The sequence below is a fragment of the Phragmites australis genome, chromosome 12, assembly GCF_958298935.1.
Source record: "Phragmites australis chromosome 12, lpPhrAust1.1, whole genome shotgun sequence".
In the NCBI taxonomy this organism is placed as follows: Eukaryota; Viridiplantae; Streptophyta; class Magnoliopsida; order Poales; family Poaceae; genus Phragmites; species Phragmites australis.
Genome location: NC_084932.1, coordinates 8,357,247 through 8,382,354, shown reverse-complemented (window position 1 = coordinate 8,382,354; position 25,108 = coordinate 8,357,247). Strand labels below are relative to the sequence as shown.

Below are 25,108 nucleotides of genomic sequence, written 5' to 3'. Positions count from 1 at the left end.
TTCTTCGGTCTTCAATAGTTGCAATCCTCTCTGCAAAAAATACTCCAGCATGCACAGCATCAAGCGTCGGACCATCCGGCGTGTGTCTTCCTTGAACTTCAATTCTGGAATGCTCCAGCATACACTACTTCATATCGCTGGATCATCCAGCGTATTCAAAATAGCTAGACAAAAATACTCTGGCATTTATAACTCTTCTACACTGGACCTTCTGGCATTAACAAAATTCCTAGGACTTGTCCAATTCAAGCAATATTTGTCCTGCCTGCGATGGCTTCTTCATGTATTTCATCCATGAGACCTACTAAAGCATATACTTGACACACATGTTAGTCTCATTAACTATGTTGTCATTAATCATCAAAATCACATATATGCCCTAAAGTAAATTTTGCAATCTTCCTAAGGACATGTTTCCTACACCCTACTGTATTTCTGTAAAAAAAAAACACACACAGGGCCTTCGCATATGTTCTCTAGCTCAGCCCCAAAGGACACCACCAGTTGGCTTTCGATTCTACAAGAAAATCCAACAATAGCACAAGACCACCTCATCATCAGTATCCAACTAAAATTCACAAACAATGAGCACCACAATTGAGAGAAAATTTCACCAGCAAGTCGAAGCTAAGAAAGTGCAAGACATACATGCATTGACCAAGCAACAAGAAGGAGGAGACGGTGGTACAAGGCAAGGCAATAAGAAAACAGGAGGGAAGACATGATGGTGTGCTCTTGATCCTCTCATGTGGAGCAGGCAATAAGGCAGGCAGGGATTGCCTCCACAACAAAGTTGATCTTCTTCAAGCGAAGGGGAGTGGGGAGCAGAAGGGGAGAGATAGATAACCAATCCTCACCTTGGTGCGGACTTGGGTGGCAGCACAGACACGAGGGCTCTGGGGCAGCGGTGGGCGTGATGGCAAAGAAGCTTGGAGATGTCTCAGTGCATGATAGGGAAAGTGATTGGGAAAGAAGTGGGTGGTTTCTATGTCCCGTAGCCCGACACCAAGAACAGTGGCGCCGTGCTATTTACCTATGGCGCCAAGAATAGTGGTGTCATTCTAGGCCACATCAGCGAAGGCTTAGCTCAGATCTAACGTGGCAATTGCACTGTTTCCAAATACATCAAGCTCCTAAAATTGAAATCTAAATGCAGCTATATAAATGCAAGTTTACATCCATGTCTTACTTTACAGCATGAAAGGATTAGTGGGATTAGTGTGCTGAATCATCCGGCCATTCCATAATTTCATTTCAGCAGCTCAGCACCCAAGCTTTGCCATGGAAAATTGAAGGAAAAAAAGAGCTCAGTGCCACCAATGGGAAATAAAAGAATATTGGCTGATTATGCAATACATTACATTGTTTGTACTAATAAGTATAAAGAAAGAGCAAAACCTAGGATATCCCCTTCTCCTTCCAAACTAAAAATATTTGCTTTCTATTTTTTTGTGCAGTACAAATACAAAATATTCAGAAATTCTCGCTCCTCATGTTGCACAATAATTATCCCTGCATGTTAGAATTCAGGCAAAAATAACAAGTAACATATAGTTTGCATCTCGTACTATTGGTCAACCAAGATCATTGTACTTCCGATACTCCTCCTATGGATAATGTTAAGGCACATGGCCCTTCGTACTTCTGATATTCAGGTAACCATATAATATGGGAATATGAATGACACTGATAAGTACACATGTTTTGTTCTTTGCCTCTAGGATTCTGAGGACACGTTCTAAACAACTCTACATCAATGAACTTAGGTTTGATTTACTTTTCTATGTTTGATTTGAGAACATTGATCCTTTTTAATATCACTAATCCATTTTCCTGTTTAACTCGAGATCAGAAACTATTCCTCACTGCAAGTAGTCTTGAGTTTTTTATCTGATAATGATGAAATGATGACGATTGAGAACATACGGATTGACTTCGAGTGTGAGTGTCAAAAACCACACTGATTTGTACTTGAAAATCTGATCTCCAGGGGGTCAAGAGATCTTAGTTATTCTGCTGGTGTAGCTGAGCTGTAGCTGAGCTACTGCATGCTGCCGACATTGATTCTTTTATTTCTGCAATGATCTAAATTTCTACCTTTTGAGAACACACTTTGCACACGGAGCTGTTCCATCGAATAGGAATATCCCAGCGAATCAAACTGTACCACCTAAAATTCAATGTTTTCGATAACCCCCTACCGAATGATGATGAATTGAAATACTTTTTAAGTCATATTTTATTTCATGTACAAGAAAACACCACCCATGAGTATCCATAATCAAATGATATTTTAAAGAGCAAAATAACAGCTACATAAACATTTGCAGACAAGAACTCTAGCAGGGCGTACTCTATGAGTTCATGCTACTTGAGGCCTAGCATAAAAAGGATTAAAAAAAACAAGAGAATACTACCAGAAGCTTCTTGCAGGAATTAAGCCATGAAAATCCATATTGATTAAAAATTAAAAATATGTAAATCCATATATCAGAAAAGGGGGCGGTGTAATAATCTACATTAGGAAGCTTAGTGGGTTTTCATGGGTTCTGAAAAAAAGAGAACACCATCAGTTTCCTGCAATCAAGAATAAAAGCCATTGATCTTGATACCCATACCACTTTGAATTGTGTCTAGTACGTCACTGTACTTTGTAATGTCCACCTTGATAAAATTAGAAAGATACTCGATAACTGACATAGGCAAATCAAATAAGAACATTAGTGAAGTTCAAAGCTTTCTTTTTGTAAATTTGCATAGGTACCTTGTAATTTTGGACACACAGCTAATATTATGCTAATTTGGCATGCGATATTTTGCTTCAGTTTTTTCATTAGTAGTACTCTGACCCTAACCGAACTTTGTTAAATTATTATTGTTGTTTGATCATATAGCTTGCACGTGTACAGATGGTGCAAATAAACATTAATGATGGTAATTTCATCCTTGTATGGATAGAAAAAAAAGGCAAATTGAAGAACAATTAGCATAAGCAAGACCAATATCTTGGTAGCTAAACAACTCATGCATGACTACTTAGTGTCCTGGGCATTTGATCGAGCTCCTGGTAAGTGCCAGCGTCATCAAATTCTATTAACAAATAGTATTGTAATCTGATCTACTAATCATATCAATCAGTAAACTGACATGTCAATGACCATTGTGTACGTACATCATCATCAAAGTGAATAAGTCCATCATTAGTGAATAATTAAAGTTAAGTGGCCACGGGCGAAGGAGCTCCGCATATGCGGTTTGCAGGTGTGGATGAGTGAGCATGGGTGAGAGAGAGGAAGATGAGTGGTGCCTCACCGAGCTTCAATGGAGAGCGGAAGGAGTGGTGCCTCACTGAGCTTCAAGGGAAAGTGGAAGGGGACCGAAGGGGAAGAGGATGCTGGCGGCGGCCTCACAACAATGACACTGCAACTTCCCCTATCTACCGCCTTTGGTGTTTGCAAGTGCACGACAGTGGAAGAACTTGTGGGCGGCGCTCATCTCGTGTGCAGCGCGGAGGTTGTGACCAGTGACGGCCTTCGTGACGGCAACATTGCAGGTTCCCCAATCCGTCACAGCCCTAATGCCCGGATCCGGCCGCCGTCAGCCCAGCGCTTGGATCCTGTAGTCGTAGCCCTTCCAATGCATGAGAACTCACACCTATTTGTATGGGTTTCTACTCCACGCTCGGTGGTTGCCATGGAATAACAGGATGGGTAGTGGATATGGGCAGTTCTCCCTGGAGATTGACGTGAGTTGTGGTCAAGGTGGGTGGTTATTAGGTCTCCATCGTAGTCGAGTTGGGTCTTGCCTGCAACCTCCCTTCCTCCATGAGAATTGGTGACGGCTAATAGTTGAAGGAGGACTAGAAGAAATTGTAGCTGAATCACGTGGTGAGGTGGCGGCGGCGGTAGAGTGTCGCGGATGCAACGAGGCGAGAGCCCAACCAACGGCCTTAGAGTTACTAGGAGGTTTACGACGGTGAGGAGGCGTGAGGCGGGCTCAGGTTCCGCTGCTGCCACCGATTCCTTCATGGCTAGGGATTTGGGTTTCGAGTTTGGGGTCTGGGTGCTGGAGGAGGGGAGTAGAAGGGGAGCGGGCGGGTTACGTGGGCCGACGGTTTTTCACAATTTTTTTTAATTTTCGTGTTTCTCTGATTTTTTCTAATTTTTTTATTAGAGGAGGTGGGATCCAAAGGATGGGTAGAAAATGAAACTGGTTCTTTAGGGTGAGTTTGGTTGGAGGATGAAGTTGGATGGGATAGGATCATCTATATCTTTTGGATGAGATGATCTAATTTTTTGTTTGGTTGGGATGGATATGATGAGCTAGTTTTTTGTTTTGTTAGTGGGATGAGAGTGGATAGAATGAGCCAATTTTTTATTTGATTGGTAGAATTAAAGTGGACAGAATGAGCCACGAAAGTAAGTTTTTCACGGAATTTTAATTAAATATTGGCTTATGTTTTTTATCAAACCAATTAAAATAGGTTGCTAGCGACCTCTAATTTACTTATAAAAATATTTAAAATTTATGAACTATTTTTTACTTCCAAATAAAATCTAGAACTAAAAAAAAATTTAAACTATTTTTTACTTCCAAATAAAATCTAGAATTAAAAAAAAATCATGTACATATACATGTACGAACGCACGGACCAAGCCAACTAGATGGCTCTGTCCGACGATTTCGGCTGAATCAGCTTATTAAAAAATCTGAGAGAGCTAACTATCCCGTCCACGCCATACAGCGAATCAAACATAAAAAAGTTAAATGACCATCTCCCGGCTAGCCATACCCACCGAACCAAATGACCCTTATATTTCATTTCTTACTGACACCGGATACATGGTCCGGTCACACACAGCCCTCAGCCCCCGCAAGCGAACAAGCTCGCGACAGCTGTGAACGCTCCGGTTCAAAGTCTTCGCTGAATATGATTCCCCCTTGTCACTCCACTGCAAGTGTTACAAGGAGGTCAGATTACTACACCTCCCTCCCCATCCCGCGCTGCATTCTCTCTCCGATCGATTGAGGATCTTGTTTCAAGAAGCTGGTGCCCGAGGGATCTCGCTCCGCGTCCGGCTCGACCCAAGATTCCCCTTCCTCTTCCTGTTCGTCGCGGAATTTCGGGTGAGTCTTCCGCCTTGTTCTTGCGGCAGCTTCCCCCCAGGATTGCGCCCTCCTCCCTCCTTTGGTTTCTGTGCCGAGCCATGGAATCTGATATGAAAATTGGGGTTTTGCCCCCAAATTTTCTCATTTGATGGTTGTGTGGCGATGTATTGGTGTATGATGTACTAATGTGTATAGCCTCTTTCAAGGATTGCTTCGTTAGCCTCCCTTCTTGTTCGTAGCATGTGGTGTCGGATCGGTGACTGTGTTTCTTCCTCGCCGTTGCGCCGTTGTGCTCGCGCGCCTCCGGTTTCCTTCCACTGAAGCGAAGCACAGCACCTCCAAGGAATTCTTTTTGATCCATCTAGCCTTTGGATTCGTTCCTTGTTTTGTTAGTAAGGACTAAGGAAGCCTTCCCCTGCTTCGATGGATTGTTCATTGGCTGTGTAGGATCTTTTCTTTGATGTGACCAATTAAATGCAAATTTTTCTTGCTGAGATGGATGCTCCAATACATCCGCCTGTTGCGTTTTTGTTTGCTCTGCAGCGGGTACCAATAGCACTTTATTTTCCGAAAAATTTGGTGGTTCAATTGATCCCCCATGCCCTTGGTTCACGCGTTTCCAAGACAAAACTCGCTGCTGAACTCGACATTTTGTAATAGGTGATAGTAATAGATGACAACCAAAATCAATCATGCTAAGTCCAAGAAATAAAAAATGTACATATTCAAAAGAATTTAGTAAACACATTGCTGTTGATTAGTTACAATGTGAATTTCATCTTGTTCACAGGGCAAGTCCAAGAAATAAAAAATGGTAGAGAATGGTGTTAATGAGCAACCAAAGGGTGTGTCTCGGAATCATCCACCTGCTCAAATGAATGCTGATCCGGTGAGTTCTTCCTTCCTATATTCATATGAAAGCTGCTACTAGACTCACTTCAATGTTATGTTGATTTTATGAATGCTTCTAGTGGTTGAACGTTCTAATCAGTCACAATTGTTTGTTCTCCATTAACAATTGAATCTTTGTTACGGGACAGTGCAAAATACTAAATGGTGTTTGTCTTGATGGATCATCAATCTATGCATACAATGATTAAAGATAATTTTACCCATGTCTTTCATTTCGATCTTTCTTTTAGATCTAGTAACTTACAATTTGAATGGTTCGACTAACTGCTGGTAAACAATTATGACTACTATCTGCCCTTATTACTGAGTTTTTAGATCGTCCATTATATTTTGATGTCAGGGAAAGGTTGATCCTGGACGACTTCCAGTGTTGACCTGGGAACACAAGCTAAGTCATGTTGGACATGATTTGCCGTCATTCAGACTTACATGGAGAGAGATACGGCAGCTGGTATCTCTTCTATTTCATAAGATCCTAGCCTTTTGTTCTGCTGAAACTCGTCAGATCAAATATGCATTATAGTTATCTTTCTGTTGTTTAGAAAATAATAATGATTCTTGGTAAGTATTTATAATTCTTTTGTAGTAATTTTATGCTTTTTCTGATTTTTTTTCTTGGTTCGTGCTATTTCATTTGCCGGTTTCCTTAAGGGATGAACATTTGTAATTTTCAAAACCAATTGAGCTCACTTTTGTTGTTACTTTCTTCTTCATGTTTCCTTTTCAAGTTCCTCCCGCTTTAATTTTCATTTCTTGATTGCAGGCTGGTGTTGGTTTTCGTCTTGGTCGACATATCCTTGAAGAAACTTCAAAAGGACGAGTATGTTTGATTGTTCTCACATGTTTAAGAATTTTTATTGTCATGTGGAACACTGATACTGTTCAACATGCTCCTTATTTTTATTCGGATACCATGTAAATACTAGCTTTGTTTGTTTCTACAGATTGCTGTTATTGATCCCATGAAAAAGCGAATTGCAAAATCCGGCCAGGGTGTTCCACTTGGCGGCATTGGGTATACTTTCTTCTCTCTTTGCAATATGTATTTATAGTTCCTATAAATGTTTTCTCAAATTCGTAGGAGAGCTGCGTGTCATTTCATCGAATAAGAAGAGAAACAAAGTACAGCACAAACCAATACTAAAAAACATAAAAAACTGAAACAACAAGAGCAGGCACGCCTTAGGAAAAAGAAGAACAATGAAACAAGCACTAAGAAAAGAAACCTAGAACCCAGCTAACAGGACTTGAAGGTCCTTAGCTCCAGCAGCACACCAAAGTGCTCCTTGTGCAGCCACAGCATGAACCACCATATCCAAATCAGGGGAAGCTCCATAGAACACACACTCATTGCGACGTTTCCAAATTTGAAATTTCCCAAGCAACCAAAATGATTAGCAAATTTAGCCCCTTCTTGTGCTGCTTGTCGACCTATTTCAGCACTCGACACCACCAACTTGAGAAAGACATCATGTCTGGCTGTGGCGCCACAGCCTGCATACCTACCCGCTGAAAAATGCTGAACCAGATTTGTCTAGCGACCACACAAGAAATCAGCAAATGCTGAATAGTCTCATCAGCTTGATCACATAATGGGCAAGCAGGAGGTTGAGGCAGGTCACATTTAGCTAGCTTGTCCGCTGTTCAACAATGATCAAGAATTGCAAGCCAGAAGAAGAACTTGCAACGCAGCGGCACCCAAGATTTCCAAACCCGCTTCCAAGGAGCAAACCTGATTGAACCGACAAAATAGGCATTGTAGGCCGACTTACTGGAATATACTCCCTAACCTGATAGCTTCCAAAAATGTTGATCTTGCACACCTTGCTGAAGAACCAAACCGTCAAGTAAATCCCAGATTTGGAGATACTCAACGATAGCCTGAACAGAGAGAACCCCCTTGATATCAGATACCCATTTGAGATCAGCTAACGCCTCTGCAACAGACCTATGCTTGACAATTCTTCCCGGGATCAACGCAAAGAGATGGGAAGCCAATTCACCAATAGTCCAACCATCAAGCCAACGATCTGACCAAAACTTAGTATTATTGCCATCCCCAACCAGGAACACCAAGGCCATAGAAAACAAACCCGTAGTATTCGGATGGACCAGAATTTGCAACCCTGACCATGACCACATAGGCTCAATTTTCTGAAGCCAAAGCCACCTCATACGAGGAGCCCAACCGAGGGTTGATAAATCATGAATACCCAGGCTACCATACTGGAGAGGCCTACAAACCCTTTGCCAAGAAACTAAACAATTTCCTCCTTTAGCTTGATCCTATTCCTTCCAAAGAAAACCAAGCCTCAATTTATCAATTGCCTTAATCACCCACTTAGGAAGATTCATTGCAATCATCTGATAAATGGGTGTTGCTGAAAGGACAGCATGAACCATTGTTAATCTTCCTGTTCGGTTCATCAGAGAAGCCTTCCAACTCGGGAGATGATCAATCACCTTGTCAACAAGAGGCAGTAAATCTGATTTAGATAGCTTCCTGACCGAGAGAGGAAGTCTCAAAAAAGAACAAGGAAAATGTTTAACTTCACAAGGCAGAAGGTCTTGTATGATAGTCAAATCAACTTCCTGACATTGAATAGGTGTAACAGAACATTTGAGGATATAAATGTTGAGTGTTGTATTTGTTTCACTTGCAAAGATATGAAAACTACATACAGTTAAGCTCATTTATCATGTTGACCGCCATGTGTTGGGGGTGGGGGTGTTCATAGCACTGAAATACACAGGTGTGCTTCGTTAAAGGGACAGAAGCCGTTTCACTTCTGTAAAAACAGTATTGTACTAGCCTGTCAAGTCTCAACTTATTTGCTACTATTTTCCCCATGAGGATATTTCTAGCCTGTCAAGCTTCAAAAAATTTTCCATTTTGTTTGATGAAACTTAATTGCTACATGTATGTATCTTCTAATTGTTGGAACTTTAGTGCAGGAAGTATTGGAAGAAGCTACAAAGGTGACTTCCAACGCTGGCAGTTGTTCCCAGGAACTTGTGAAGATAAACCTGTACTGGCAAATCAATTTTCTGTAAGTCTTTAGTATTCTTCACAATTTGTTTTGGCCGATAAATTTGCTCTTTTTGTGTCTGGTGATTGTTTGGAATTTGTTATACCTTTTTTGAATATGCCTCACACTTACTGGCTTAATGCTCTGAATTGCACCTGGCCAGACTTTTCGTAGTTCATATGCTCAGATCAGTTTTTATTAGAAATTAAAGAACAGTACTTTAATGAATACATGCTGTGTTTAGATGCTTTATCAAACTATTACCTGCAGGCTACAGCCATACGTTAGTTGATGAGAACTGTGATAAGAAGGATATTTTTTAATACCAATATTTGCTATTTGTATAATATTTTTGTACATTTTTTTTTGTCATTTTAGGCCTTCATTTCCCGCCAAGATGGTAAAAAATATGCCACTGTTTTACATCCTGGGAAGCCAGATTTGCCAAAGTAAGTATGCTTGATATTTTTCTCAGTTTGATGTTTATTCCGTGTGCTCCCTATATAATAGGGAAAATTATTATGATTATTATTTTAAGTATTTGAGAATTTTCTTAGAGTTTTTTAAATGCAGAGGAAGTGACATTTCAGGAATTGGATCCTGGGACTGGAACATGAGTGGACAAAACTCTACTTATCATGCTCTTTACCCTAGGGCCTGGACGGTATATGACGGTATTGCAGTAACTACATAATTCTCTTTTGAGTAATTATTGTCCTTTTGTCTGGAAATATTTCATTTAAAGAAAAGGTGGTAGACGGAGGGTTCAAGATTTTGGATTGTTTTTGTTAGGAGAACCTGATCCAGATCTAAATATAGTGTGCCGGCAGATTTCTCCAATTATTCCACACAATTATCAGCAGAGCAGCTATCCTGTTGCAGTATTCACTTTCACTGTAATAATACTTTCCATGAAACTCCTTTAATATTCTATTTTAATTAGTTTTAACTTTATGGTATAGCTCTACACCTTAAGCAACCATGTGTAAAAATTTCAGGTAACCAATTCAGGAAATACAGCTGCTGATGTGACTTTGCTTTTCACATGGGCTGTAAGTTCCAATCATGGATTTACATTCTTGGCAGAAATTTTTTTAATAGCTTTTATCATCATTGAAGAATGAAGATTCACATTTTTCATCTCTGTTCTTCTTCTGAACCTTTGTGCGTCGACTTATGTTTAAATACATTCAGAACTCTGTTGGTGGAAAATCTGAACTCACTGGATATCATTCCAACTACAATATGATGTAAGAAACCAAAGAATGTAGATGTTTAGCTTATTTTTCAGCTTTTTTTCAAATAAATTGCTTTGATTACAATTTTAATATATCCTAATGGATGACAGAGAAAAGGATGGTGTGCATGGTGTACTGTTACATCACAGGTAACAAAAAGTTTGAATTTTCTATTGAATACATGTTCTAGCGATATAGCGTATAAGCCAGGACTCAGCCATGAACATTTTTCTGAATTACCTAAGTGACATGTATGTGAGAGCAGAACAGCAGATGGACAACCACCAGTAACTTTTGCTATAGCTGCACAGGAGAAAGAGGGTATTCATATCTCTGATTGCCCTTACTTTGTAATATCCGGAAGCTCTGATGAATTCACAGCAAAAGATATGTGGGATTCTGTCAAAGAGGTTTGTTGAAGGTGGAAGCACTGTTTTTTTTTTTTGTGAGAAAAGTAATAAAAAAAAACCCCCCAACTGCATCAGTATGCTAAGTTTTACATTCCTGGAACATTATACATTGATTAAATGATCATCTCTAGTGCCCCTGCACATGCAGCATACCATATTGTATTGATTTATGACAAGAACCACACATTCTCACATAGATAGCATTTCAAAGCCCGTCTGTTTGGCTTCTTATGCACTGGATGTTAAATAGTGAATGTCAAAGTTATTTGAATTATGAGTTACCCACTTGTTTTTGTATAATATCTAATCTAATTGATCAAAAGTGGAAAGATTGTACATGGACCATTTGTTTTCCTCCCTTCGTGTTTGAGAAAAAAAAGTGGAAAGATTGGCAGTTGGCACGAGTGTTCAATATATAATGTTTGTACCAGGCCTGTTACTTTAAAACTCGGAATATTGCATGTTTTGAACAAAACTCAATTTGTACATCCGTAAAATTGTTTGTCAGACGCTAGATAGATTGAATGGGCATTTTCTTAACGATGTGCAGAGCTATAAAGGTTGAACGAAATCGTTACATATGAATTATAGGTGGACTGTAAAGTTCACAAGCTAGCTAAAATTGGGATGCAGAGTTTCTGTTGCAGAGATATTTTGTTTCTGATACAGAAAATTTCATCTTATCTTTAGCTTCATGTTTAGCTATATTTTGACTAAAGTGCTATGGACCACAGGGCTAGCATATATTGCTTAAGTTTCATATGTTGAATATTCTGTGACTTTAATCCAATTTGAATTCCCTGTAAATTATACTAATAGTATGTATAAGAAGCTGACACAATTTCCTTTCCGTTGTCGCAGCATGGATCTTTTGATCATCTTGATCCCATGAAGACATCGATGTGCTCCAGACTAGGATCATCAATAGGGGCAGCTATTGCAGCTTCGATTAAGCTTGCTCCCCAGGAAACCCAGAGTGTTTCATTTTCACTTGCATGGGCTTGTCCTGAAGTGAAGTTCTCCAGTGGAAAAACCTATCATAGGTTAGAGCAGCAGTCAAAAAGGTTAATGGCCAAAAATGGATGAAAGAGTAAAGTAACTTGAAACTGACCTTGTTGCACGTTTTGCAGGCGTTACACAAAGTTTTATGGCACAGATACTGATGCAGCAGCAAGCCTTGCTTATGATGCCATTCTTGGTACAATCCGATCCGCACTTGCAGTTTCTATTGAATATATTCCTTTCGTTCTTCATTATAAACTGTGCAGTTCAAAAAACCGGACTAATACATTTTAGCTGTGAAATATTAATACAGATAATTTCATAGAAATATTTGAACAATGAAAAATTATTATTTCCATGTTCAAGCCTTGTCAATTGTCACGAACTAGCAAAACTGAGTGGTTCCCAGACAAGTCATTAGCTGAGGAGATTCCTTGTGATTTCTCCTCTGATTATGACCAGTAACGGGTATCATTCACTGAGCTTTGTCCTGTCCATCACCAGTTTTAGGAAAAACTAATTCTCAGTTTTTTTACACCCATTTACAATACTGATCTGTTGAGAAATTTGTTGTTGGACACTTTAGTGTGCTAACAGTGTCATCTCCAATTAGGTCCTTGTACATGAATGGGAAACATCCTGCATTTGATTTTTCACTTGTGTAATCATATTTATTCCTGTTCATATTTGTTGCTGAGTTCATCTGTCTACTTAACCATTTTTAGAACATGCTTCCTGGGAGTGGCAAATTGAGGAGTGGCAGAGTCCTATTTTGCAAGACGAGAGGTTTCCTGCTTGGTATGTCCTAACCTCTAATTTATCTACCCAGTACACATGATCTGAGGCTACTGAATGCTGATGCACAGCTTGAATTATCTTCAACAGGTATCCAGTTACTCTTTTCAATGAACTATATTATCTCAATGCTGGAGGAACTATATGGACAGGTACTTATCCTTAAATTCGTTTTTCTACTGGAGACAAATAGCTTTCATTAGTATTAACAGAGATACATCTTGTCAGATGGATTGGCGCCAATTCAAAGCTTGACAGCAATTGGTGGCAAAAAGTTTTCTCTTGACATGTTGAATGGAGAATCTGATGATGTCAATGAGATGGTCCCACAGAATAATACTGCTTCTGATATCCTCCATCGAATGGCATCAATTCTTGAGAGAATGCATGCATCTATCGTGTCAAATTCTGCTATAGGAACAACTCTGCTTCAGGGTGAAGAGAACATTGGCCAGTTTCTCTACCTTGAGGGTATTGAGTATTATATGTGGAACACATATGATGTTCATTTTTATGCATCATTTTCACTGATCATGTTGTTTCCAAAACTTCAACTCAGCATTCAGAGAGACTTTGCTGCTGCTGTCATGATTCATGATCCAGAAAAGCTTAGGATCTTGCATGATGGAAAATGGGCAGCACGGAAAGTTCTTGGTGCTGTTCCTCATGATCTTGGGTTATATGACCCATGGTTCAAAGTGAATGCGTACACACTTTATAACACAGATCGATGGAAGGACTTGAACCCGAAGTTCGTGCTGCAAGTTTATAGAGATGTTGTGGCCACAGGTGACAAATCCTTTGCTCGAGCTGTTTGGCCATCAGTTTATATGGCAATGGCATATATGGAGCAATTTGACAAGGATAAAGATGGGATGATTGAAAACGAGGACTTTCCAGATCAGACATATGATGTGTGGTCGATGGCTGGTATAAGTGCATACTGTGGTGGTCTTTGGGTGGCAGCTCTTCAGGCTGCATCAGCCTTGGCACGCGAAGTTGGTGACAAAGCTTCTGAAAAGCTTTTCTGGGACAAATATGAGAAGGCTAAGTCTATCTATAGCAAGTTGTGGAATGGTTCTTACTTCAGTTACGATGATGGTGACAACAAAACGAGCACATCCATCCAAGCAGATCAATTGGCTGGACAGTGGTATATATCACCAAACTGTTAGCACTTCTTTACTCTGTTCAAATTTTGATAATATCTAATTGGATAAATAGATACAGGTTCATCCCTTATACATTTTATGTACTGCTACCAGCTTGTGTTGTTTAACCATTTATTCCTTTACCATACATAGTAAACTTTTCTGGGATTCTAGGATTAAGATGAGTTATGGTTAAGTGCTTTCGGTGCTGTGTTGAAAGATTGGCAATACCTGTTTACAGAAAATAACATTCTTATTTTGTTTTGACCACAATTTTCTAACAAATGGAGTTCATTTTTGTGCTCCACTCCTTGTGCTTTACAAGTTCCTGTAAATTTGCGTAAACCAATATGGGAAATGAAATCTTTTTTGTCATTGCTATTAACAACATTTAAAATCACTTAATGAAAATGCTCCTCCCTTGCCACCAAATCCAAATATTTTGTGGTTATCATTTACATATGGTTAGTAAACATAAATGTTTAAGTAGAATAAAGCATACAGAACAGAATACTTACGAAGTAGGAGTCTAGTATTTGAGCGCGCAGTTCCAGTATTAGATATCAACTCAATATATGTGCACTGCAGTGGACTTCCATGTTAGTTTTTCCTTCACGGAAGTTTGAATGTTGTTTCCATGACGTTTTTATATCAAATTGCCTAATTTGTTAATGAAGTCATTGTTGGACTATGTAACCTTTTCCAGGTATGCCAAAGCCTGCGGTCTCTTCCCAATTGTTGACAAGGATAAGGCACAAAGTTCGTTGGAAAAGATATATTCTTTCAATGTGATGAAGTTCAAGGATGGTAAAAGAGGAGCTATGAATGGGATGTGGCCAGATGGCACTGTGGACATGTCTGGAATGCAGTCTAGGGAGATATGGCCAGGCGTGACATATGCACTAGCTGCGACCATGATTCAAGAAGGCATGGTTGAGCAGGGTTTTAAAACAGCTGAAGGGATCTATCATGCTGCCTGGTCTCCGGAAGGACTTGGGTGAGTTTTGCATGTAATTTGAGCTTAGATGTTTTTGTGTCTTGCTTGCTATGTGTTTTGATATGGCATAACATCTGAGATTAAGCACATTATCTGGGACTAGTTATGAACTATAGTGCTAATCGACCGAAACATATTATCAGATGATATTGTGGACTGCTAATTTTGTTCAATTTAAATTTATATTTCTAGATTAGATAGTGTATAATTTTATTCCAATGTTACCTTTCTTATGTCATTAAGAAAATATGATAATTTGGGTTCTCAGGTACTCATTCCAAACTCCTGAAGCTTGGAACAATGACGATGAGTACCGGTCCTTGTGCTATATGCGCCCACTTGCCATCTGGGCAATTCAATGGGCACTCTCAAACCCAAAGCTCCACAACATTCCTCAGACAGATATACCCCATGATACTTTCCCCAAGAACCAGTTCTCTTATGCACGAATTGCAAAGCTCCTTCAGCTGCCTGAAGATGAATCGTCCAAGAGCTTCATTCGAGTGATGTATGAGATAATTCAGAACAGGTTTAGGTCCTGATATAAGGGCCACTGCATGCCTGAAAGCAGTGCCCAAATTCTTGAAACATTGGTCATTGTGATTGTCGATTGTGAACATTCGTGCTGTCGGTCAGCACATATTCGTGTATAGTTGATGAAATAAAGATATGTAACAGGAGGTCAGTATTGAACATTTTGTTGCATTTTTCTTCTAAACAGTCTCGTGACTTGCTATAGTTCTGACTGCACCAAAAGGGAAAACAATGTGTGCTGAAGAGGAAATTTAATCATCCCTCGTCATTCCGAATTCCATAGGGTTACTAAAAAAATGGTGTAACGTGGTTTTTGGTGACTGTGTGTTATAAGCATCATTGATCTTATGCAATGAGCTCAGGTTTTAGTTTCTGATTTCCTATCTAGTTATCATTTGATAAGGCCATGTCAATGCTGCTCTTTCTCGGACGTCTGAGACGTGCAAAATTTGGGCTGCCTCTTAGATTGTCTCAGTTTTTAAAGGGCAGGCACAGTGTTGCTGTTTCTTTGAAAAAGTTTGTAAACATGGTACTTGAAGGTTGGATGCCTGCAAGGGGATATGTTCGGAAAGATGGGTGGGGAGCAGGAACCCGGACATTAGTCGGATTTGTTTGGACACTGGGATTAGGATTCAAATCCTTAGATTTTTAAACGAGATCTCGGAAGATCCTAGAGCAATCATTTCCATCCAAACGAGCCCTTTGTAGCAACACAAAAGAAAACCTAAAATACACGGGGTTAGGGGCTGTTTGGTTTGAGCTCCAACCAACCCTACAAAAATTTGGTTATGACCAACCTTTTGGCAACAAGAGGTTGTGTTGGACTGTGACCAAGCAAATCGTGCCAAATTCTCTTCTTGTGACTATGAAACATTGGTCCCACTTGACACATAATATTATTAGTGAGATAACATGGTCAAGAGTGGCCTTGTTTGTTGATCTTGTCACAATAATTTTTCTTAATTGGGCACTACAAAAATTCAGAAACCAACAAAATGGTAGCCAAAAAAATTCGAGGACAAGACCATTTTTTAGTAGACAAGGATTGGCACTAAACCAAACAACCCCTTAGTACGTAGTCAAGAGAAAAAGCTACCAAACCATGTCCAACGACTTCATCCAAACCTCGACCAAGAAGAAATGAACAGACGAAAATTTCGCTGTTAGCCTTCATCGTCAATCGACCATTCACGCACGCACGGGACGCAGCTCGTTAACGGGTAGGCTAGGGGACGTGCGTGCTTTTCTTCGTAAAAAAAAGATGATACTGTGAAGAAGCAGTCACATCAAAAATTCAGAAGGCGTCGTGCAAAACAGGCAAAGATTTAGAAGACTGCGTCAGCCGGCCGGTCGGCGTCCAAATAAAAAAAAAAATACTTCTTCTTCTCCCTCGCCGACCTTGCAGTGCAAGTCGTGTGTTGTTTGAGTCGCCTGCGCCTGTACGCAGATTGGGTACAGTCACATAAATTGACTTGCACAAACGAACTTAAACGTACGTAAGTAGTGTTTGATAAGGTAGATGCATGGTTCCAGCCGGTTTTGATTTGGTACTCAATCGCTACTCCACGGTGTCGATCTGCAGCCTGCTGTTTAATTTGAATGAAGAATTTTATATGTTTCTAGAATGTATGCTTAAAACTTTCACGACATGGTAGCATAACTCTGGCCACTGTCGACAACGCAAATCATTTTTCAGGATCTCAATGAACTATTTTCAACGTGTCACAAAAAGTTGCAATTTGTAACTAGCTCCACGCTATGCATACGTTAACGGTAGAATAAGCACTTCTACGAGACAAGTTAACGTGTATTCTGTCAAGCTTCTCACCGTGTATTCTGTCAAGCTTCTCACCAGTCGAGGTCTCACTGAGCTGGCTCGAATTTAAGGTGCAGTATCCTTTTAATAAAATCCTAAGGAACTCCCTTTTGGTGCTCATTTATTTAAGGTAACGCAAATTCTAATTCAACTCATGCTCCATCAATCATGCACTGTCTTTTATACCAAGAACTATTTTGCTACGGGACAACACACTTACGTGATATTGGTTATGTGACATCAAGAAAAAAATCTTTGTTGTAGGACACTACATATGAACTGCAGATTAAAAAATATCTTTATTGCAGAACATTAAGTGTCTCACAACTGAAACCACGTACGAACAGTGCCCTGTAGCAAAATTCCCCCTATACCAATCATACAAGTAATGCTCACCTTTTATATATTGTGTTTTGTCTTGATACCAAATAAAAATGTAATAGCTGTTGTGTTTGATCGAGTTGGTACGTACGGCTCTACAGTCTACACTACACACAGTCTCCTGATGGCCCAACCAAGCAGCGACTTCTTCTAAGACCCAAATTGAACTATTCTTCCCTTACCACATTTGACGACTATATATTTTATTTTATTTCAACTTCCTTCATATTCTTGTACATAAATTTTCTCTTATCTTAATTGAGCGACAGTGCTACTGCCTCTCTTCAAAATACAAACAAAAAAAAGCCCTGCCACATTCTTTACGTTTCTCCAATATTCCTTCTAGACCTACAACCAATTCCAACTAATTAAGATTTTAAAAAAATCCTTCATAATTGCTTTTCGCAATTTAAAAGCATGAATTTAGGGCAGTTAATTATTTTCGTGCCAGTTCATCAGCTCCTGTTCCATCAATTATCTTATACTATATATGATCGTATAAAAACTGGTCAACTTCTTTTATCCACCACTGCCTTTGTCTTAAAACAGAATTTAAATTCTAAGCGTATGGCTCTGAACACAGTCCCAGACGGCCAGGTCTGCAGGCCCAACCGAGCAGACCTTTCACGAACCCAAATTGAATCATTCTTTCCTTGCCATTTTTGGTGACTATGCACGATCTTTCTAACACCTACCATATTGTTCACTTCGTCTCTCCTTCCCGTCTCCAACTAACTAATAGGGGGATCATGCAATGCTAAAACACACTATTTTTTTCCATACGACTTGTGAATTTGCAACGCTATGCAGTTAGAATCCTTGTCAGCTTTCGTAGTAATCAGCAAGCACCTCTTGTGTGGTGGTGAAGATATGATTGCATGACTCTACCTACCTACGAGGGATTAAATACTGGCCCACGATTTACACGCGAGTGCTCTTAGCAATATAACGGTTTTGATTTGGTACTCAATCGCTACTCCACGGTGTCGATCTGCATCCTGCCGTTTAATTTGAATGAAGAATTTTATGTGTTTCTAGAATGTATGCTTAAAACTTATACGACATGGTAGGATGATTCTGGTCATTCTTGACAATGCAAATCATTTTTCAGGATCGCAATAAACTATTTTCAATGTGTCACAAAAAATTGCAATTTATAACTAGCTCCACAGTCCACGTTATACATTAACGGTAGAATAAAGCACTTCTACGAGACAAGGTAACGGGTATACCAATTCAACTCATGTTCCATCAATCCTATATTGTCTTTTATACCAATCATATAAGTAATTAGAGATGGCAATCAGACATAGTGGATATGGATAGTTCTTATCTATATCCGTACTCGTCAGTTTTTGTCCCACCTGTGGGTATACCCTCGAATGCCTGCACGCAAAGGGCAGGGACCAAACCCGTCGCCCGTGGGTATACCCATTTACATACGAGTGGCGGAGTGGGCGACGACGTGAAAAGAGGTGGTAGGATGCTGGCGCACTACTACAGAAACTATTTCTAGAGGTAGTTCGTAACCTGTTTTCACAGGTGTTTAGCACACCCGTTTATGATCAAAGACCTGTAGAAATGAACGATTTTCACATGTGCAAAATAGACTATCTGTGGAAATAGATTTTCATAGGTGACACACTTTAGCATCCGTCTGTGATACATAGATTTCCGCAGGCGGGTGCCATAAGGATCCATCTGTGTTATGTAATGAGCAAATATTTTATTCCCTCCAGATTTCAACACATTTTCAAGACAGATTTTAACATCACCGATTTCAACAACATTTGAATCAATACAAGTCTAATATTTAGCACAAGTACAATAATATTCACAAATCAATTTACATCACAAGCCAAATGTTCAACACAAGTATTATTTCCTCTCTCACTCACAAAGCCTCGGATGACTAGCCAATTCACCTGCTAGGTCAAAGAATTTGCCACTCTTGTGAATGACTTCGTGCATGATGAACCGGCACATGTCACTTGGATGTTTTGGATATCTTCGTCTTTGAGCAAGGTGTGGGTATGTTCTATCATCCGTGTCTAAAATGAAAACACAAATAAAAGAGTTAAAACACTACTGACAACAGAAACAAAACCAAATAAGAATGTGCAAGCGTAATGATAATTTACGCCCTCGGGGTTCGTTGTGTACCTCTTGTTTACCCTAAGAAACTAGCAAACATAGTATGCACAAAGAACGGTATTAAAACCTTGCTTATGGCACTTCAAATAAAAATACAACGTATTCGTTAGTTCAATAAGACTCTTCATCATAAATAGTGAGATACAAGCATTGGAGGTGTGTTATTACCAAAAAGTGGGTACGAACCGTCATCGCATCCGTCTTGATCGTATCATGTATCCCACCTTTTATTACGTACCACTTGTAAGCCCTATTTAAATACCAATAAGTAATTATCAATTTATGAATGATTTATAAGAATTTTATTTATGGAAATTTTCTTTACCTTTGTATAACGTCGATGAGATCTTGGTAGGATGATGGGAGGAGATCGGCTGAGTCAAGGACCACGAGTCTGCTCTGCTTTGGCATAGCATTATACAAATAGACTTTTTTTATGGAAAGTAAATAGACTTAGAAGTCAACTATTTTTGCTTTGTGACACCCAAAAGGCACATTTGGAAACATGTCATCGTTTATTTTCCTCTCGCTTGACCAAAATACATTAACTATCTAAAATTCCATCGTTGGCTTAGTTTTTTGATAAAAATAGCTCCTACCTATGTCACCATCACAAGAGTTTTTATTATTATAATGTAATAAGATCAATAATGCAAAAGGTGACATCATACTTAAACATAGGTACTTTGCATTACACACATTTTAATAAATAAACACACATTTCCCATGGAAGCATTTCTATGAATGTACAAGGATTGTACTAAACATTTGGATCCATCACAATTTGTAATGCAAGGAATCATGATTTCTACAAGTCCATGGATTCTACAACATGAAACATAGGAGTCCATTTATTTCTACAGCATCATGATTTGTACAAGTCCACTGAGACTTTGAAGTTTGAACATCCCATCTAAAAAAAGACTTAAACATCAAAACTTATTAGCAAAAGCTAGACTTAGCTAACATTACAGTTCATAGCTACACATATTCAGATTCAGACACAAACGTGCACTAGATGGAATTTAAATGTCCATATTTTGTGTTAGAGAAAATATTGTGGATGAATTTGCAAATGGTTAACTACACCATCAGGTCAAATTTGTAAAATTTTAGGTCATGCAGTTCATGAGCTTTTTGGAAAACATGAGGTCAAAATAAAGTGAATATGTTGTGTTACATACTGTTCATGAGTCATCAAGTCATGACTAGACCAAGAGAGAGTAGCAAACATTCAATCACAGTGTTATCAAGATGAAGTCTGAATTCTAAAATCAGCCAATGTAGGAACTGTAGAAGAGACCGACCTTCATCGAAATAATTCATTCAATAACTATGTTTACAAACTTTAATACTTCAAAACATTCATAAAACTTTCTCAACAAAAAAGTGAAATCCAATCGTAAGTGCTAGTTAGATTCACAGTGACTTGCTCAACATTTAGCTACTCACAAAGTTGAGCAAGAAAAAAAGGTGACAGGTGTGGTGACATGTGATGCGATCTATCGACCCAAAAATGAAGGTGGACTGGGCATCAAGAACTAGAGGCCCAAAATACTATGTCTCCAGTCTCCTGATTAAATTCATTCACAAAATCTAGTCTTCTCCGGATACTCCATGGGTTAAATGGATTATGAAGGCACATTATTGCAACAACAACAATCGGCTCAGAGACAAAGCACCACTAAGCACACGTGCTTGGAGGCAGTTAAGCTCACTCATTGATCTTTACAAAGCTATCACTGTGGTAATACTAGGAAAGGGACAACATACTTCTTTTTGGCTAGAATATAGTTGGTTCAACAAAGAACATCTAACTGTTCAATATCCGGCCCTATCCTCACATGTAGAAAAATCAAATGTCACTGTTGTAGACTTCTACTCTCCAACAGGATGGCAAATGTTAGCGGCGCGATAGTCGGGCATCACCCAAAGCATGATGGCACGATGGCCGGGCATCACACAGAGCACAAGAAAGGACCATGACTTAACCAGAGCACCGACTACGATGGCTCGACCGGGTATAATCGATGGCGAGGTGGACGGGGTCCCTCGAACTCTGGGAGAGGTCATCAGCGTAGGTGACGATGATGGCTAGGCTCATCGATGTGAGCTCCTACTCCTCCAAGGCGACAGCAGTGATGGGATGAAGAAGGTGTGCGAGCGACCAGGCGGCACCTCCTCGGTGGTCCTCGGCGTCGGCGTTGGGGGCAATGGTGGCTCGGACGGCTCCTCCTCAGCAGCGGCGGTGACGTGGCACGGTCCTCCTCTGTGGTGCGATGGTGATGCAGGGTGGCCCCACCTCCTTTGTGGTGCGACCTCACCTCATCGAGGGCAGCGCGGGTGGCCCCACCTTGTTGGGGGCGGCGACGGTGTCGCGGGGTGGCCCTCCTCGTCAGGGAGGGAGAGCTTATAGTGGCATACGATAGTGAAACGGATGCGGAGGGAGAGGGCGCAACGGATAGAGGGAGAGGGCGCGATTAACTTGGGCAGCCTGACGGCGCGACACAGGAAAATTTCATAGGAGAAAAATGGGACTAGGGTTTCAGGGAATCACGCGGGATATATATAGAATATATTTTCACAGGAGGTTCACCTAAGGAACCACTTGTCGAAATGCATTTTCACAGGCAGTTTCTTACATCAACCGCCTGTGGTAACGCAGTGCTGGTTTTTACCTAAAACCAGCACTGATTATTTTTTAGAAAATATTCTTCTATTACATATTAAGATTCTTAGTTAATACATACCCTAAATATAAATTAAAGCACATCTCAAGTTGGCACATAGTCTATACCAAGTAACTATATAGAGCATCTAGTTTTTTAGTATTGATCACCTTCAGTGCAATTGCGTTGAAGAAGTGACACAACCGTGTGACAACCACCTTTATGTATCCTAGCTTGATACCCCTAATTGCAATAGGGACCATCTACGTCATCATCACATGACAATCGTGAGACTTCATGCTAATTAGCTTCAAATCTTTCATCGAGATTAGTTTCTTGATATTGGATGAGTAACCTCTTAGGATCAAGTATGATTTAATTATGTTTGATTTGTCCCACAATTTCTGGTTCTTGCAGTAAGTGCATGGGCATTATATTAACTTTGTCTTCATAGTCAAAGCGTCCTTCTTGGTGGCTTTAATAAAAATAAAGAGTCCTTTGATATATATTATCCATGTCCTGACGTATCGTATATCCATGCTCTCTCCATCTTTAAGTTCAACCACAAAATTAGATCCATAAATTAATTAATAAGAAAATCATAATAAAAAAGTTTTTTAAAAAGGGAAAAATGAGGCTTGTTATGATTATAATATGTTTATGCAATTGAATCTACAATGACGCAAATTTATGGCTCAAAACAATATGAATTTATTACTCTTTCTCTCTCTATACATCGAGATCAAGATCTTGATCTAAATATATCAAAAAATTCTCATTCATGATAAAATCTCATAGAGACTAAAAACATCAAATTCTAGCTACATTTTTAAATATAATACTAGAATCATGTAAATCTACTCAATTAAATCAATATTGGCCACAAATTTTAGCTAATTCGAAAATCTAAATAGGTAGAACCATAAGCATCTCTAGATCACATCTAAATCCTAATTAAGCCTTAAATATAAATCTAAACTTCAAAAAGATGCAATCTAGGGATGGGATACCCTTACCTTAGATAACTTCTCCAAGGAATTCAAAAACAAAACCTTCCCTCTGTTTTCAAAACTCGCAGCCGCCTTTGAGCTCTACTATTTAGACATAGTGAGCTCTGGGTGAACAGGGTTCCCGCTGGAGGACTATTTATAGAGAGATTATCACATATTATTCCTTATGTTAACCGCATGTGGAAATAGCTCCGTTATCACATGTGGTTCACGTAAGGAACCGCCTATGAAATTCTTTATTTTCACATACGGTTCTTTATGTCAACCGCTTGTAGAAATGGACTTCATTTTTATAGGTGGTTTACATAAGTAATCGTCTGTGAAAATGCTTTGTTATCGCAAGCGGTTCCTTATGTGAACTGTATGTAGAAATAGAGCTATTTTCACAAGCGGATCATATAAGGAACCACCTATAAAAATTTATTTCCACAGGCGGTCCAAAACCCGCACAAGGCCCAACATACTACTGAGACGGTTCTCATATGAATTGCTTGTAGAAATGAAATCTAGGTGTCTTGAAAAAGAGCTTTTGTAGTAGTGGCGCAGGGCGGCGGGGGCCGGGGGGATCTGCTAGGGAGGGGGCAGTGGCAGTGAGGTGGGTGAGTGGAGTTGGATTGTTAGAGTGGTTGGAATATTAGGGTTAGGAAAAGTAGGGCCCCTATATATTGACAGGTAAACGGGTTCCACAAATATGGGTAAAGCATATCCATACCTGTTGGGTACCAATGTGTGTCCACGAACATGTCCGCTGGTAGCAAATAAAGAACAAACCCAACCCTATTAGAGTATTTACCCACGGGTAAATAGGTGGCTGGTCAGCGTGACCGACGCAGCGCTGCCCTTCCTCCAACCGCCCTCCAATCCCGTTAGCATCAAGGTCTTCCTTCCATGACTGCTCCATGTCGGCTCCGCCACCTACGGCAGTACAGAGTGTTAGGTTTTAATTGTATCGATCGGTGTAATTGATAGTAATACCTTGTTTTCATCGTAGATATGCAATGAAGTAGTTCACGATAATCAGGTGGTGATAATGACGTAGTTCACTCTTATCCCTATGGTTGCTTCGACGCTGTGGATACTTGGTGCCGACTTCGGCTTGGTGGATTTTATGTTCTTCGTTTCTATGAAGGCCCCCTCCATGATCATTAGTGATTAGTGACAGGTTAAAAAACGCAAAAAATATTTATCAATCATTAGTGACAGGTCAAGATTACAGCCTGTCACTAATATTCAGTCGATAGTGACGAGCTACGATTACGATCTGTCACTAATGATCTATCATTAGTGATGCGATAAGAGTGATGGGTATAGAACCCATCACTAATAACGGTTATCATCCGTCACTAATGACCTTTTTTCATATAGTGTGAACCCTATGTATGCTGTGAATTGCGTTCTCCATTGCTGTTCATCGCCATGGAGACAACTGCAAGATATGTTTAAACTTACATTTCTTGTTGAACCATGGCTGGCCGTTTGGCAGCAACACAGTATGGTTTCTGGCTCATGCGTGAGCTAGTCAAGGTGGAGCCTGATCTAGATGATTGTGAGCTTATTATTGAAGATGATACTTGGATTGACGTTGTGCTGAAACACAGTAGGTTGAGATAATGTCTATCATCTCGACTTTCTGAAAGATAACGTCGATCAACCCAAATTTGTCCATCATTTTTCATCCTTCTGTAAGACAGTGTCGCCATGATGTCTATCATCTTGTCCTTTTAGAAAACAGAGTCTCCAATGATGTATAACTTGAGATTGTGTTTAGCTAGCTAGGTTTACATGTTTTGAACAATATATGATATGTATCTATGTGATATTTTTAACCCTTGTGTTATGTAAGTATCTGTATTTTGTGTTCTGAACAATGTATAATGGATGTTATAAATCATGTGTGATCG

General features: G+C 39.7%; 1 protein-coding gene across 4 annotated transcripts; it reads left to right on the top strand.

The window, feature by feature from the left end:
• The first annotated feature begins 4,839 nt into the window (after nt 1-4,839).
• Nucleotides 4,840-15,355, top strand: LOC133886774 (uncharacterized). Of its 4 annotated transcripts, XM_062326599.1 has the most exons (20): nt 4,840-5,127; nt 5,900-5,998; nt 6,362-6,472; nt 6,785-6,841; nt 6,966-7,036; nt 8,972-9,071; nt 9,429-9,499; nt 9,624-9,724; nt 9,843-9,946; nt 10,049-10,102; nt 10,245-10,300; nt 10,399-10,437; nt 10,554-10,698; nt 11,560-11,741; nt 11,829-11,896; nt 12,426-12,498; nt 12,586-12,647; nt 12,724-13,648; nt 14,353-14,643; nt 14,912-15,355. In XM_062326599.1, the coding sequence occupies exons 2-20, from the start codon at nt 5,921-5,923 to the stop codon at nt 15,183-15,185; spliced, it is 2,862 nt and encodes a 953-aa protein (XP_062182583.1). In that variant the 5' UTR covers nt 4,840-5,127; nt 5,900-5,920; the 3' UTR covers nt 15,186-15,355. The 4 variants fall into 4 exon arrangements, with proteins under 4 accessions (XP_062182583.1, XP_062182586.1, XP_062182584.1 ...); XM_062326602.1 differs by lacking the exons at nt 4,840-5,127; nt 5,900-5,998; nt 6,362-6,472 and having other exon boundaries at nt 8,977-9,071; nt 9,641-9,724; XM_062326600.1 differs by lacking the exons at nt 4,840-5,127; nt 5,900-5,998; nt 6,362-6,472 and having other exon boundaries at nt 8,977-9,071; nt 9,608-9,724.
• The last annotated feature ends 9,753 nt before the right edge of the window (nt 15,356-25,108 follow it).

Excerpts from the sequence above, each read along its gene's own strand:
- LOC133886774 (XM_062326599.1), top strand. The coding sequence starts at position 5,921 with ATGGTAGAGAATGGTGTTAATGAGCAACCAAAGGGTGTGTCTCGGAAT. Across the intron at positions 6,473-6,784 it reads GGAGAGAGATACGGCAGCTG|GCTGGTGTTGGTTTTCGTCT; the intron begins GTATCTCTTCTA and ends TCTTGATTGCAG. Across the intron at positions 12,648-12,723 it reads TGGAGGAACTATATGGACAG|ATGGATTGGCGCCAATTCAA; the intron begins GTACTTATCCTT and ends ACATCTTGTCAG.